This window comes from Megachile rotundata, chromosome 4 (genome assembly GCF_050947335.1).
Source record: "Megachile rotundata isolate GNS110a chromosome 4, iyMegRotu1, whole genome shotgun sequence".
Taxonomy (NCBI): domain Eukaryota; kingdom Metazoa; phylum Arthropoda; class Insecta; order Hymenoptera; family Megachilidae; genus Megachile; species Megachile rotundata.
This window is the reverse complement of record NC_134986.1, coordinates 8287518-8305211: the sequence shown is the minus strand read 5'-3', so window position 1 is coordinate 8305211 and position 17694 is coordinate 8287518. Positions and strand designations below refer to the sequence as shown.

At 33.6% G+C, this 17694-nt stretch overlaps 1 protein-coding gene across 3 annotated transcripts in view; it reads right to left on the bottom strand.

Annotated features, from left to right (window-relative positions):
* Nucleotides 1-8842: 8842 nt before the first annotated feature.
* Nucleotides 8843-17694, bottom strand: part of LOC100877948 (cysteine-rich secretory protein 2) — a 115985-nt gene continuing 107133 nt past the window's right edge. For all 3 annotated transcript variants that reach the window (XM_076530384.1, XM_076530385.1, XM_003700976.3), the window contains one exon: nucleotides 8843-14894. In XM_076530384.1, coding sequence (XP_076386499.1) covers nucleotides 14639-14894 — 256 coding nt within the window. In that variant the 3' untranslated portion in view covers nucleotides 8843-14638. The remainder of the gene's footprint in view (nucleotides 14895-17694) is intronic.

Here is a 17694-nt window from a genome sequence, read left to right as displayed (position 1 = left end):
CCCAAATTTTCAAATTTGCAAGCCCCTAAATCCCCACATCCCCATATTCCCAAAAAATCTGATATCCCATTATTCCAATTACTATTTCCCAAAAACCCTGACCACCACTCTTCATCTCACAAATCTCCAAAAACCTTCCACTCTTAATTTTCTCATAAAATTTTTGCAATTGAAACTTAATTTTAACGTCTGAATCTAAACGCTCGTACAACAATCCTCCACAGAAGGTGGATGTTTCTCTCAAGCTTCTCGAGTCACGTTTTCGGTTGCATGAAACGCATTCGTATTATCGTTCGAGTATCAAGCAGTTAGCGTTCGAAAAGCGAGGCAACAAATTGCACGGAAATTAGACAGGACAGAGAACGGTCCTAATTGATAATATCTCGTTGGAAGGCTGGACGCAATTACACGGGGCACGAGCGGGCAGGCTCGTTTTCTTTTCCATTAATACGTCTGTTCAGCTGAGTCAGTTCCCGAAATTGAATTCCCTCGGGAACGATACAACTTCGACCAAGCGGAATAATGACCGGCTACGACGGAACACGTTCAAAGCTGATAAATTTGTTCGCGCGTGTTCTTCGAGGATTGTACAAAGTCCGTGTTCAATGGTTGTTCGGATCATCCGAAACATGTCGATGATGAAATCGTGTTATACGTTAGGGTATATTGAGGCAACTGAACCTTGTGATGATTGCGTTTTATTAAAAATAATTTATATAATGTATACGTTATATATGAATTTTCATCGTGATAGTCTATGTGTTGCATATGAAGCATATACACATATGTGTTCACATATGTCAAATTTGTTGTTCATCTCTATAAACGAATTGTTAATACAAAATGTATATTCAAAACAAAGCTTCTGAAGTATCATAACAAGTCTGGCTATATGTTACGTATGAATTTTCAATGTGATAGTCAATGTGTTACATATGACTAATACATACGTGTCCACATATGATAAACTTGTTATCTACTTTTATAAATCAATTGTAAATACAAAATGTATATTCAAAACAAAGCTTCTGAAGTATCATAACAAGTCTGACTATATATTACGTATGAATTTTCAATATGACACTCAATGTGTTACATATGACTAATATTATACATACATGTACACATATGTTAAACTTGTTATCTACTTTTATAAATCAATTGTAAATACAAAATATATTAAAAAGAAAGCTTCTAAAGTACTCATAACAAGCCTGACTATGTGTTATATGAATTCTCACTGTGAGAAACAATATGTTGTATGTGACCAACACATACGTGTCCACATATGTTAAACTTGTTATCTACTTCTATGAATCAACTGCAAGCACAAAGTACATTAAAAGGACAGCTTCCAAAGCTATTATAACAAGCCCGACTATGTGTTACATATGAATTTTCACTGTGAGGATTAATATGTTACATGTGACCAACACATACATGTCCACATATGTTAAACTTGCTATGTACCTCTCTAAATCAATTAAAAATACATAGTATATTAAAAAGAATGTTCCTAAAGCACTTATGACAAGTCTGACTATAATGTTATGTATGAATTTTGACTGTGAGACTCAATATGATATATGTGACCAACACATACGTGTCCACATGTGTTAAACTTGTTGTCTACCTTTATGAATCAATTATAAACACAAATTACGTTAAAAAGAAAGCTTCTAAAGTACTCATGGCAAGTCTGACTATAATGTTATATATGAATTTTAACTGTGAGAGTCCATATGTTACATGTGACCAACACATACAAGTCCACATATGTTAAACTTGTTATCCACCTCGATGAATGAATCGCAAACACAAAATATATTAAAAAAGAAGCTTCTAATGTGTTGGTAACGTGTCTGATTATAGTCACATGTAACTGTTCATTGTGAGAGTGAATATGTTGCACGTGACCAACACATACGTCTACATACGTCAATTTTATTACGTTCTTCCATTGCAAAAACAAAATAAATTATAATATATTTTGTAAGGAAGTTTCACGTATTTACAATAGTAATCCTGTATTTTATAATTTATCAATTTAACGTGTTTTCGAACAAAATTCAGTATTCATTTTAAATGAACGATATTGTTTATGTACAGAAGCTCGTACGGTCTGGTAGTTTTCAGGATGAATTTCGTTGATTTTCAATTTCCCGGCAGCGAGTTAATACGTCCACGTACGGTACAGGATAGAGATAGCTGTGCAAAGTCCCCGGATCCCGATAGGAGGGCAGAAAATCCTGTCGATAAATCAGCCGGCTCGACCACTTCACTTTGTTTGAGCGTTTAGAGCCCGCTGGAATCTTGTTTGCGAATCAACTGCGAATCCCATTCGCCTGGCGAAGATTGAAGCTACTTTCGCAGCGAGCTCATCGACGATATCGATACCGGCGTTCCACTCGTGGATAAATTAAGTTCGGCTATCGATCCATCCCTATATACTCCGGCGATACACTGCTAACCGATTAATCGTCGCTATGATTCATTTCGCGCACAAATCGATACGATTAACGCTTCTTCTGTTTCGCTTGGATTCGTTCAAAATTACTGCCTTTGTTCTTCTCCACTCTTTGTTATTTCGTTCCTATATTTTTTATCGCTTTTATTGCTTTATTTTATTTCAACTGTTACTTCTCTTCTCACCTTTTTTATTTCCTTGACACGTTTTCGGATTTCATTGCTTTATTTTAATTATTTATTTCTATTGCAGCTTTTTTATTTTTCATTTTTTATCGTTCCAATTTAATTGATTTATTTTAATTTAATTGATACTTTTCTTTTCAGGCTTTTTTTTATTTCCTTGACACAGTTTTTGCGTTTAAATTTTATTGCCTTATTTTATTTTAATTTAAATATTTATTATTATTCTCCTCAGTTATTTTTTCAGTTTCATGTCACATTTTTGAGCGCGTTTAAATTTGATTGCTTTATTCATTTTATTTTAATTATTTGCTATTTTTCTTCTCAATATTTTTTTATTTTTCTATCACATTTAAATTTGATTGCCTTATTCATTCTATTTTAAATATTTGCTACTTTTCTTCTTAATATTTTTTTAAATCTCTTATCATTTTTAATCACATTTCAACTTAATTGCCTTATTTTATTTTATTTTAAATATTTATTACTTCTCTTCTCAAAATTTTGTTAAACTTCTTGTCACATTTTTTATAGCGTCCAAATTTTTTACCCTTATTTTATTAAAATTATTTATCGCTCTTCTAGTTGGTGGCAGAATTATGGAACACGTATGTTCTAACTTTTCATAGGATTGTATATTTCATGCGCTATAGTTCAATATCGAGTTTCATTTCCTGTGATTCTGTTTTTGCTGCAAGCTTGCACTCTATATTTTTCCGAACCACCACTTTATACCCTGTATCCTTGGATTCTGCACCGCATAATTCAAACCTCTTCTGACACCGCGCAGTACATTTTCTCGTGTCGTATTTCTACCATTTCTTCTTTTTTTATAGTTTTCAATACTTGACACCTACCGATTCTTCACTATAATCATCCGTCTTTCTGTAATGTCGTATTTCCTTTTTATATTATAACTTTACTTCTTATACATTTTTCAGAAGACTTATGGTTTCATGCCAATATAGTTATGAATATTTATATTTGCTGCTATGCTTAATATTTATGTTATATTATATAGGTACATATTACTCTCAAAATTTCAACGTTGCAAAATTCCAAAACCTACAAATTTCAATTTTTGAAAATTCCACCCTCCCAAAATTGCAATCTTTCAAAATTCTGCTCTTCCAAAATTGCAATCTTCCAAAATTCCAAACCTTTCAAAATTCCACCCTCCCAAAATTGCAATCTTCCAGGATTCCACTCTTCCAAAATTGCAATCTTCCAAGATTCCAAACCCTCCAAAATTCCACCCTTCCAAAATTGCAATCTACCAAAATTCCACCCCGCCAAAATTGCAGTCTTCCAAAATTCCACCCTTCCAAAATTGCAATCTTCCAAAATTCCAAACCCTCAAAAATTCCACCCTCCCAAAATTGCAATCTTTCAAGATTCCACTCTCCCAAAATTGTAATCTTCAAAAATTTCAAACCCTTCAAAATTCCACCCTCCCAAAATTGCAATCTTCCAAGATTCCAAACCCTCCAAAATTCCACCCTCCCAAAATTGCAATCTTTCAAGATTCCACACTCCCAAAATTGCAATCTTCCAAGATTCCACCCTTCCAAAATTGCAATCTTCCAAGATTCCAAACCCTCCAAAATTCCACCCTCCCAAAATTGCAAACTTCCAAGATTCCACACTCCCAAAATTGCAATCTTCCAAAATTCCACCCTCTTAAAATTGCAATCTTCCAAGATTCCACTCTCCCAAAATTGCAATCTTCCAAAACTCCACCCTCCCAAAATTGCAATCTTCCGAAACTCCACCTTCTCAAAATTTGAGCCTTCAAAAATTCTAAAACCTTCAAGTTTCACCCACCCAATATTCCAATCTCCCAATTGTCCAAATCACCCAAGCCACCCCAAATAATCTAAAAATCCCCAAAATCCGAAAATCTCTACAGCAAAATCCCATAAGCATCCCATAATGAATTTCAGCGTAGGGGGATTGTAGTCGTTCGAAGATAATCGACGTGGCTTCCGGGTATTGTTTGTCAAACCAACGTGTAAATCTGCAGGATGAAAACGCGATTACTTCCCGTGCTGGTATAGTGATCACGATCGAAGTGGCACAAATCGTCATCATCATTGTATGTTTTGAAGGGTATACACCGCCTACAGGCGAATGCAAACGTTTACGCACAGCGCGTTTCATCGCCAACTGTTTACTTGACGCAATCAGTACGCATCAGTAGGTGTGGGCAAATTTTCGACCGAATTTCCTATTGAAATCGGGCCATTGATCCTGTTTCTTGAAATTTGACACCTGTACAATGACTTTCGACAACGAACTGTGTTGCAATGAACGTTTGTGATTACGAATTTGTAATAACGCAGAGGGAATGTACATAATACATTTTGCGTAATTTGTGCTGTAGTGGGTTTTGAATTAAATTAACATTTGGAGAGAGTTGTTCGCCTCGTTTGTAGATAGACTGATGGTTTTCTTTGCTTTTTGAATGTAGGCAAATTTTCAGTTCATATTAAAATTCTAGGATTAATTAACAAATATTTTAATAATTATTTTAAGTTGTAGTATTGTAGTTAGTGTCGTAGTATTGTGCAATTAGGACTCAATTATGGTACACATGATGTAAACCCAAACTGTTTTAGGGCACCATATTTTTCAGACCATAGTAAGTAGTTAACCGTCGCGCTGTAAACTTGTTCCTAAAAATTAGAATTTTTTCCAAACTACCTGAAGAACCAAACCGTCAGTCCAGCCTTCCTCCCTCTATCTTCTATTTCCTCCCTCTATTCTATTTCCTCCCTCTACAGCTTACGTCGGATTGGTAGAACCGCCACTCCATAACCAAAAAATTGTTTACTTCACACATACCAAAATGTAAAAATATCAGAAACGATTCAACATTCAACCAAGTCACTTTAAAACCTACTAAAAACCTATTGCTGGATAAATTCAATCAGCACCTTACTTATATTGTTAATTTTTCAACCTATCTTATACACAAACGAGTTCATCCGACACACTGGGTGCAACTATCGTGTTGCCTTCGAGAATAATCAAGAAGAGCACGATACAACACTTCTACCGTTCCTTCCAATTCCGTTGCAACGCTTAGAAGATGACTGATTTGTTAGGTTAGGTTTCTACAGCTCACTGTCCACCAAGATCATAGTAGATTTCAAACTTCTTTAATTTTTTTATCTATCTTTCTTTCCAATTATTGTTCTGTTATTTTTATTAAGGTTTTCCTGTTGCTCACGATATTTTTATTTCGTATTTTTGTTGTATTTTGTAAAGATTCCTTACGAGGTTATGTACGTTTTCTTTGAGAAATGGTATTGTTTCTATTTCATTATTTTTGTTTTTATTACATAACATGGAAGTGGTTTTCAAAAATGATAAAAATATTAAAGAAGTAAACGTAGTGATTACGTTGGATGTTACAGAAAATGTACTACGAAGAATAATATTTTCAGAAATACGTGTACTCGTTGGACAAGTATCTTCCATTTTGCGTCACTTGTACCACAGAGTTTAATAATGGATATAAATACACAACAGAAACCTTAAAAATGTATTCTTTAAGTATAATAAATAATATTGAGGAAGCAGACATATTGAGGATTAACTGCATTGAATACTATAGAAAATACATTTAAAAATACATGAAGTCGTTGTAACATGTATCTTCCATTCTAAGTGAAATAAATCATTCTGTACCGCAGAGTTAAACATAAATATTCACAATAAAGCATCGAAAATAATAAAACTGAATGAATAAATTAATAAGAACATTTGTCTCTAAAGATTTCTTTTTAAACGACATAAATTCTGAAACTTACAACGCGCAAAAATTATTCTAAAAGATAACGAAACATGTGAAAAGAATATCTTGAAAAGAACAAAGTGAACAGACATAATCCCGAATTATAATAACAAAAAGTAAACGTAGAAACGTAGACTAAAAATACTAAAGGTCTGTTAAATTCAGCTCTTTCGTACAATAAAGATTAGTGGAAACAATGGTGAAAGGAAAAAAGCAATAATTTTTCGGAAGAAAATGAAAGAGAAGAAAATCGGATTCTCCTTCGTGGCACGTTCGATGGTGGATTCTTTTTCCGTTGCTCGAAAACCAAACGATTTATTCCCTCTAGAATTCCGCACTTAATCCTTGCGGTTTTCCTGAGTAAGAAATAAATAGCGGCGAGCGATTAAACGGGTCGCGAAGATAGTATACCGCGTATTAATTCCTTGGGCGAACCTTTCGTGGCAGTTAATCTGATTTATCGATAAAGTTTCGCTCTCACGCGCGACTCATAATGTAAATTCGACCACGTTACTCGCATTTTATTCTCCGTAATTTCTTGAATAAATTAGGGTAATGTTGCCTAATACGAAAACCATTTCTTCAAGAGCTGTGACTTTCGATTAAGAACGTTTATTAAAATTAGGTACGAATAAATTTAATCGTGTCGGAAAATAACACCTAAACTATATATTGCAAAGTAATAACTAAATGTTCTCAACAATTTTTTGGGAAAATTAGAATTTAAATCTTGAAAAACATTTTGAAGATATATAATATTCCATATAAAATTCGTTATGTTTCAAAAATAATTGGAACCCATATTTTAGTCCCCGTAATTTCTTCTGCAAAGTAGGGTTATGTCGCTGAATATGAAAACCATTTCCTCAAGAAAATGTGACTTTCGATTACGAACGCTTTTATTAAAATTTTAAACGCCTCATTCAATGACGTCACTAAATAACACCTAACTGTTATATTAAAAAATAATAATGAAATGCGTTGAACAATTTCCTGAGTAAAGCATAGATTAAATCTGTATTAACATTTTGAAGGTGTATGATATTGCATGTAAAATTCTATGTATATAATATTTGAAATGGAACACTATGATATTTTAAATAGAATACTATGATATTACAAATAGGATACAATAATATTTTAAGCAGAATGCAATAATATTCTAAATAGAATACCATGATATTTTAAACATTATATTTCCAGTAAAATGCTACGATATTTTAAACAAAATACAATAATATTTTACCGCAGTATAAAAAAGTCTAAATAATAAATAAATAACATAAAAATGTCAGTAAAGTATTTACCGTGACCCGTCGATCGAAGAAGTAAATGAGAAAGAGAAAATCAGAAAATGGCGAAGGTTTAATCAGAAATGGGAAACGTGGAATTATTATTTTCATACCGTTCTTATGATCTCATTCTCCTTTGTTTTATTTTAATCTGAAACGTAGAAAATTGCGAGCAGTCGGGAATAAAATATTGCTCGCCCTTTTTATGACGTCAGAAAAAAAGAACAGAACAGGGACAAAACTATTATTCCAACAACAATGCGTTCACAGAAATATCCGAGAAATTTATTCGCGACGCTGTTCGCTCGCTTTCTGTAAAACCATTCCATTATACTAAATTACAATGACATAAAATACGAATAATCAGACGGAATATTGTTGCATGAATGTGAGAAAGAAAACAGATATGTATCCTGGGAATCTTCAAATAAACATGAAAATTGCGATGGCGCGAATGTGCAATCTCGGACGAAATCGAGTATTAATTTTTCACAAACCACGGTGCAAGGCGGAAAATTTTTGCAGATGAGACTAGTTTAACAATAAGAGTAATAAGAAGAAGATTATAATACGTTAAAGCTGTGATGTTAATATTAGTGATCGAAGAATTCTCAAATCCCCAAAATTCTCTATTTCCCAAATTTCCATGCCCTCAAATTCCCAATTTTCCAAATCTTCACGCCGCAAATATCTAACTTCCCAACTATCTAAATGTCTAACTCACTAAATGCCTTTCCAGGATCGCGAATTCCGATATTTCCAAATTTCCAAATTCCCAACCAAATTTCCAGCTTCCCAACTTCTTAAACAACATTCTAAATCCCCAAAAGCCTCACCGCTGAGTGCTGAGTTAAACTCCGAAATGCCCTCACCCCAAATTTCTAAATTCCCAAATTTGCAGCTTCCAAATTCTCGAATCTCCAACTTCCCTTTCTCCACCTCAACATTGCCTAATCTCTCCCCAAACTTTCCGGGGACAGTACTCCGCTCCCCACAATCGTGTCCCATTAATCTCTGCAATGAACTCGTGACGATAAAGGGTGAAAATCGCAGCACCAAGGTATAGCAACAAAATAATCGTAACAAACAAACTCGAGCGATATTAATATTTACAGGACCTTTATTTCGGTAAGTGAACAAAGTATGACAGCTTACAACGTTTCGCGTGACACAATTACGCGACTTACAATCTCGCGTTAACATTAATCAACCCTCTCGAACTAATCGTTAACCCAATTAACTGTTGTGTCTCCTATTATCCACATCTTTACTCGTCGCTTGTCTTGCTATACATTTACCTTACAAACTATACTCTCTTCTAGTCCCACACACTCGTTACTATTCTTTTCTTGCTTGTTTCCAATCGTCTTCTCGAAGCTGTTTAAACTTCTCGAGGTTGTTGCGCTCTCGTTGACCACGATTACGGTTACGGCTCGAAAAACGCGATGAAAAATAGTATTTCTGTGAGGCGTTAGCAAACAAATTCTACGGGAATGTTAGACACATTTTTCCCAGGGATTCGATCGATCAATTGGCCGCAAACGATGAATTGGCATGTATCGGTGTTCGGAGAAACTCTCGATATTCTGCATTTCCTCGTTGCTTTTGAACACTCATGAACGCATGTAGATTCATTGTTTCGTTTCTATTTGATTTCGAGGAAAAAGTTTTTGTACGATACGATGAATGATGATGGACCTTGTTTCGTTGAAACAGCAGAAATCGCTTAGAAAATATTCCCCGACATTATTTAAACGTTTGAAACCCAGTTTTTTATGCAAAGGTTCGTGTAACAATTTGGTTAATAAAATTGAAATTTGGAATGGAGTTAATCAATTTATTTCTGAATATGGGTGCATTAAGATGTATGTGTATTGTACAAAGATTATTATGCGGTTTTAAATTAGAAGGAAAGCAAATTTTTACTTTTTGAATGAGTCTTATAGCACTCTAAAAATCTTGTTTAACCTCTTAGGCACGACGCGCCATTATAGTGGCTTTCGTACTATCTCTCTGTACGACGATCCACTATAGTGGCTTTCGCGAATGTCGTAGATTACACAGCGCCACTATAGTGGCTCACTCTACTAGCTCCCTCGCTCATCGTTTCAATTGAACGATCGTTTTCATATGTTTTGATTCGCACTTTTTTGCCTTCACCACGTTTCATAAAAGTATTAACAAATCCCACAAAAGTACATTACATGTAAATAAAAGGTAACCAAGTTTAGGCACCATGGGAACACCTTGCACTAATACACGATGTTGTAACATTTGGAAATTACATATTTTGTGAATTTTTAAAAAACGTAAATTATCAAAGTTAAAGTATATCATCTTTGGGAAAAATAATTTAAACAAAAACTTCGTTCCAATGTCACCCCTTTGAGAACACCATTATCATACATTGCTTTGTAATTCGAACTCTGCTAAGAAGTAGCTTAAAGTTCAGCTGTGCCTAAGAGGTTAAGGTCCAAAAATGAGTGTCAAACTTTTATCAAAATTTTACCTAATTTTGCATATAATTTTGTTATTCCACTTCATCGTAAAACAGACACTCTCAAGTATTGTTACGTAACCATTAACTTCCCAAAAATATAAAAAAAAATTGTGAACACTAATATTAAAACGATGAAAAGTCAATTTTAACGCCACGAATCGATATCCGTGAAATACGTTTTGAAATCAATACATTGAGAAGGTCCTTTGTTATTCGAGTTAATACGAGATATCGATATTTCCATGGAATATTAAATGGGGACCGATAATTTGTTATTTAGGTAGATATCGAAGAAGAGATAATTCGATATGGTACATCGTTTGAAGAACAATCAGGTTGGCAGTTATTGTGGTATTAAATGGCATTTCAATAATTAATTGTTTTATCATTATTAATGCCTCAGTACCATAATCAGTTATGAACAATTCATTATCAGTGTCAATCCGATTACTAATGTAGGTTATAAATTATTTATATACTCCGTTTACATTGAATGACAAAAATTGAGGACACGTAGCGAGGTATTATCTCATCTTTAATTATTATGCTGAGCAAATTTGTTTTATCGACTTTTAACTGGGGTGTTTACCTACATTCTATTTTTACGAGTAACAAATAATTTTTTTATAACTTTGAAATTGTTCTTTCGTATGAAATATTTTGTATTAAAATAAATTCTATACTAAAATTATGGATCATACTGTTATATTATACACAGTAATTTTGTTTATATAACTTTTATACTCCATACAAAATTGAACTATATCAAATTTTACAGCATTACAGATAATAATTAATACGAGATATATTACACTAAAAACTAAAGTTTACCAACGTAACGTCGTTACATTATACCTTCCTCCACTCGCGAGTTCATTTAACTGAAGAAAGGGTAGAATTATCCACGTAATGAAGTTAATCAGACCGCCATTAATATATCATTAAAATCAGATCTTGCAATTAAATCGCGGATAAAAGTTACTAATTGCAAGTCGGAAAAATATACCGATCAAATCAGTGAATTACAAAGAATATTTCCCCGATTCCCGCTGCCTCAACGTCACGTTAAAATTCGCGAATAATTAATTAAAATTCCTATTGTCTAATAATTGTTCGCAAGGATATGTTACAGATTCGAATGTATTTACAGTTTCTCCTCGATTTTTCTTTCTCGATTAAAAGATATTCGCATTCACGAGTGCTCGAACGTTTGATCGATTGGGATACAGCGTGTTCCTGTATACACTGATTATCGTAGAACTTACGTCGCTAAACACGTTCAAAGGACAGGGTTTCCGTCTAACTTTTATACATTTTAGTCCCACGTTTAGGCGACGCACGAGCTCGCCAATAAAAATAATCGTTCTTTATGTACACTTGAAAATCGAGCAAATTCATTCATGTTACTTCGTAAACGTTCATTTACTGTAAATTCCGCTGCGCATATTTGTATGAATAAATCTTGTTTGAATATTAATTATTCGACTGGATGTTCCGAGTATATGTTTTTACACCGTATTTTCTGCCCCGAAGCAAAATAATGTCAGCGAAAATCAGAAGCATCATTCTATCTTCCATATTTTATGCACTTTACGCATTACAAATGTGTTATATTAAATTTTTCGCATGCAGATTACGCAAAGTTTACCGTTGTTCGTTTTGTATACATTTGCATTTATTATGAAAACATAAATATTCACAATATCGTAACTATATGCATATAGCAGAAAAAAGACCTGAAAGGGTTGTTTTCGTTGAAAAACACGCATCGAAAAAAAGAACAAAATTTATGCAAAAATATGGTACGAAACCCTGTTAATTAAAATTCATTAACATTAATAGGCCTCGTTACGAAATTAAACCTAAAAGAAACTCACAAAAATATTTTGTTTCTCAATTTTTCGCGCAACGTTATTTTTATTGGCGACTCGTTAACGTCCGAAATCAAACAACCATCTAAATACAGTACCAAGAAATACCTTTACTTCACTTACATTTTCTTTATTCGCTTACTTACGTATGTACACATCGCATGCACGTCTATGTAAACCAGGTCTGGTCGATCTGTGCCCTCTGATTCGCTGGGCAGAGGGCGATCACGTGAAATCAACCCTTAACTAATCAACTAACGTTCGAAAACCCAATTGCTATTGTGAACGAACATCTGCCTATTTCGAACTTAAAATTCAAGTTTATTGTCAATTTTATATTTTTACCTAAAATTCTATTTCAATATTCTGTTACGAGTGATATAAACGATTGCTGTGTACATAATTTTGTTATATATATAACATTTTATTATTTTATAATGACATTTTATTATTACATAACATTTTACAAATGTTTATTGAAGTATACATTTAAGGAGTTCGTATCAAGGGGCTAAAGTGTTCTGTTAAATTGTCTTATCACGTGATTATTGCCTTCTGAACGTCCCTCTGCCCTAAGGGCAGACAGCTGGCCAGACCTGATATAGACACTCTTATCATTTACGAATATCAAAAGGGTCCGCCTGATCCTGCTTCATTTCGCGAAATTTCATCCCTCGCCCATTTCTTGTGGCGTCCCCCTGGGCGACAGAGGGTCTTCGACGTAGTTTAAATAGATCCACGAGGGTGTTCGCAGAAAATAGAGTAAATTTCCGGGACGACGCAGTCGAAAGTGATTACGGAGCAAAGGGAAATTTTCTTCTCGTTTATGGGGTCAACGAACCGGACAATATGAACAAAGTAATCCTATCGATCCGATGTAACTTCATTAGCGCTCTGAACATCGCTGGACGTGGAGAATTGAACGTAATTTACACTCGGTACTCTACGCTTACGGCAGAATTTCTCGGACTATTCGACCGTTACGTCGTTGACTTTTGCAATTAAAAAATGAAATTACCGATAAGTAGATCTGAGAGTGTCTTTGAGGAATATGGACAAATATTTCATTTACTTTTCAAGAATTTTTACGTTTAAGTTTTATGGAAATTTTTATGTTACGTTTTTAGTTTATGTTGTGTAATATGAAATTTTTATTTTAGCAAATTTAAACTTGCAAATCTTGAGAAGTCTTCTAATCAAGTATCAAAATTGTAAGTACACAAATTTCCAAATTTTCAATTCAAATTAAATTCACACAAGGATATTTTACTATAATTATTTTATTATAAGGTTATAATACTACTTGAAAAAAGTATTTGATCAGCAAGTATATGATTAATGAGTGAAAATCGATTTTAACAAAATGTACAACGTGACATCCTAATTTTCATCAAATTTGTAGATTCAAGGGACAGCAACAGAAACGTTCGATATGATACATTAAACTCGGTACATTTTCAGAGTCAAACTTCTTCCGAGGAGGAAGTTCCGTGGCAAGGAAGTTCATCGAGTTCAATTTACTTTCTCATCTACTTTTTGATTGCGCGACGTCTTCCTTCTTGTTCAACTTTCCACTTCAAACGAAACGAGCGAAATATTATTCTGCATGCTACTTTGATTTACTCCGATGGTAACGCAGATAGCCGGAATTAAATCATTAATTTGACTTTAAACGTGCTCGCTTGTATCTCACAAAATATACAATAAAGTGAATGTTAATTGGGCAGAATTGTTGGTAGAATTTCTTTGTGTAATAAAACATAACATGATTAAATTCGTGGAAACATGAGTAAATTCATTTGTACTGGTAAGCACGCGAATGAAAGCAAAACCATGAGTACTAAAGGCAACAGGTACCGTCGAAAATATTACTAAAATATAAAATATCAAGGGAAATATTGAAACAAATATCGTAGGACATTAACACTTTAATGGCCGCACGTCTACGCAAATGTCGTCAGGGGTCGGCAACGTTTTTGAAGAATTAATTTTAACAAACTTGATGTGAATTCCCGAAATAATTCAACATTTGTACATACACATAAATTAAAAAACAACAACAACTTAATAACAAATTTAATAATATACAAGGAATTTAATTTGTAAAATACGGTAGCTTTCTTAATAATTAAAAATTATTCTAACCTAGCAAGATAATCACCTAATACTGACAAGGCTCCAGATAAAATGTACAATCTAAACGAGTACGTGAATAAACGTATCAAAAAGAGTACATATGAAGACATACATATGTATGAAGAAGACATGTGTTAAAAGTTAGAATAAATGTGGAAAAATGGGCGATAGAAAAGAAACGACTAAATTTCCCTTCGCTCGTGAATCAACCCGAAAGATCGACGAGAAACCGTTTTCATCGTGACCTTAATTCCCGCACGATCGGTGCATGAATCGTTCGAAAACGATTTCGTACCTCGCAGTCTCGTCCCCCGATGAGTAGCGACGATGCTGATGGATCAACCGGTACGAAGAAAGTGCGATCTAGTCTCGACCTGGTGATCGTCGTTCACTACCCGTGGTGATAGTAGATCTTGCCCTTGCAATTGCACGTAGCACCGCAGAATTTCCGTCGTTCTCGTCCTTCCTTTGTGTTCGTCTCGCAGACCCAAGCGCGAAACGTCCTCACCAGCTCTGCGCAGTTCGACCACAAATCGGTGTAATAGCAAGCGTTCGTGCAAAGCTTGTTACGTGTGCAATGGCCGTTGCACATGCTGCACGGTTTGCCTGCCACATAAGGCTGACCTAGTCGATCTTTGTAGTTGCCGCTGGAAAAGAAAGGAAAATTTCTTCAGCAACATCAAACGTGTTACGCTCTTATGGGGGTAATTTTGAGGATATGTGGATGTGCAATATTTGTTTAAGTCTGAAATTGTTTTAGGAAGTTAGGTGATGTTATTTAGTTTGTGAATTTGGTGATTGTGGTTTTGTGGGATTTTGGGAATTATGGTTTTGGAATTTGTTGTTTGAAAATTTGGGGGTTGTTGATTATTTGGATTTTGAAAGTGGAAATTGGGAAGCTATATTTTATGTACTTTGAAGTATTGAACTGTCCAGCATTCCAAATTATATATTTTTATATTTATAAATATTTTATCAAATTTCTAAATATCCCAATTCGTAAAATTTCAAACTCCAACACTTCCAAATTTCTGAACTCCAGTATTTCTAAATTTGTAAATCCACGTATCCTTAAATTCCTCAATTTTTACATTCGAGAATTATTAAAATTTGAAAATGACTGAAATATTAAAAAATTTTACAAATTCTACATTTCAAAATCCTTCATTCCTCCATTCTTAGATTCTCAAATTCGCACTCAAATACACTTCAAAATTCCTAAACACCTCAATTCCCATATTTCCGAATTTCCGAACTTCCAACTCCAGCAATTATACACCGCTGATTCATATTTGCCACCAACTAAACGTGTAATAACTAGACTGCAAACATTTATGTATTTATGATGCATGTTAATCTACCAAATAAACATACATGTAATCTGTATTCTGCGAATCTCACATAAAATATATGATTTATTTATGCCTTGCAGACCTCGACACATTATGAATGCATACACATACGTAGTCAAGTTATCACATATTATTTAACATACTAATTGTCAGTGTTATATAATACATTAATTATCAACATCTTTTGTCGTTTAATTATTTCTCTTATCATTTTGTTTCCTGTATTTTACATTTGTTTTTTGGTTTCGAATTTTCCTGTATATATTGTTATAATTTGTGTACATGAAGAGGACATAGGAGTGTGGTCCATTAACTAAATAAACATGAGACATTCAAAATTTAATAAAAGTTTGACAAGGTTGGTATTAAACATCCCCTAAAACAGTAAATTTTTCTTGCATTTATTCTTCACTCTCGACTGTTCTCATACTCAATGTTATAACCTATACACATCAAAAGAGTGTACCTCATTAAATAAATAAATATAAAACGTTCACATTCTAATAACAGCTTGACAAGCTCATATTAATCTTCCCCTAAAACATTAAATTTTTCTTGCATTTATTCTTTACTCTCGACTGTTCTCATACTCAATGTTATAACCTATACACATCAAAAGAGTGTACCTCATTAAATAAATAAATATAAAACGTTCACATTCTAATGACAGCTTGACAACCCCATATTAAACATCCCCTAAAACATTAAATTTTTCTTGCATTTATTCTTCACTCTCGACTGTTCTCATACTCAATGTTATAACCTATACACACCAAAAGAGTATACCCCATTAAATAAACAAATATAAAACATTCACATTCTAATAACAGCTTGACAACCCCATATTAAACTTCCCCTAAAACAATAAATTTTTCTTGCATTTATTCTTCCCTCTCAACTATCCCTAATATTATAATCTGCATAATAAACCGCATTAAATGAACTTCCAAATGAAAGAGCACATCATAATAAAAAGTTAACAAACACACATTAAACATGTAGAACAATAAATTTTTGTCCAACCATTTCCTCAACCCTTTGAAAGTAAAGAGTATATAACACAGAAGGAACAAGTGAAATGTACAAAGTAAATTCAGGAACGGAAGAAAATAAACACGCGAGAAAAGAGGGTGGAATTAACAGTGAATTTCGCGTAAAACCATTGCGCGAATATTTCTAATCTAATTGCTGTTCTTTAGCCGCAGGTAGGAAAAACGTTTAGAGAAAACAGAGCGAATTGCGGAAAATGTTACGCGTTTTTCCTCTCGTACGCTTTGTCGCGACAAGCGAGCGAGTGTTGCTTTTTGCAGAGGACAAGCACGTTCTTCCTTGACTTCGCTTGACATCTGACCTACTTCGTTCATTTTCTAGCAGTTCGCGCGTGTGGATGCTTTTTCTGGACGGTCTATATATCTCTTGATGATTACTTCTCTCGCTGTAAAACACTGAGATAACTGACGTTTAATGTTTCCGACGAGTTTCTTTGATTTTGAGAAAAAATGATCGATGGAGGAAGATGAATCGGCGGGGAATCAAGGTTATGGTACAAGGGTAATGAACAAGTTGTATACAAAATTCTTTCATTTTAATTTTGGTTTTTATGGTATTTTAGGTTTATAGCATTCTAATTAACTAATTAGCTGACTTTTTTATTTTCTAGGTAGTTAATTATCTGAAGTTTTAATTTTTAAATTGATTAAAAATTTGTTTTCAAATTCAAATTTTTTAATTATGAGATTGGCAGATTTTGGAACTTTCGGGTCTTTAAATTTTAACAAATTTTCAACTATTCAAATTCCAAAATTCCAAAATTTCCAAATTCTAGAATTCCAAAATTCAAAAATTCAAAAATTTCCAAATTCTAGAATTCCAAAATTCCAAGATTTCCAAATTCTAAAATTTCTAAATTCCAAAATTTTCAAATTCCAAGATTCCCAAATTCTAAAATTTGCAAATTCCAGAATTTCCAAATTCCATAATTCCCAAATTCCAAGATTCTCAATTTCTAAAATTTCTAAATTCCAAAATTTCCAAATTCCAAAATTTCCAAAGTCCAAAATTTCCAAATTCTAAAATTTGCAAATTCCAGAATTTC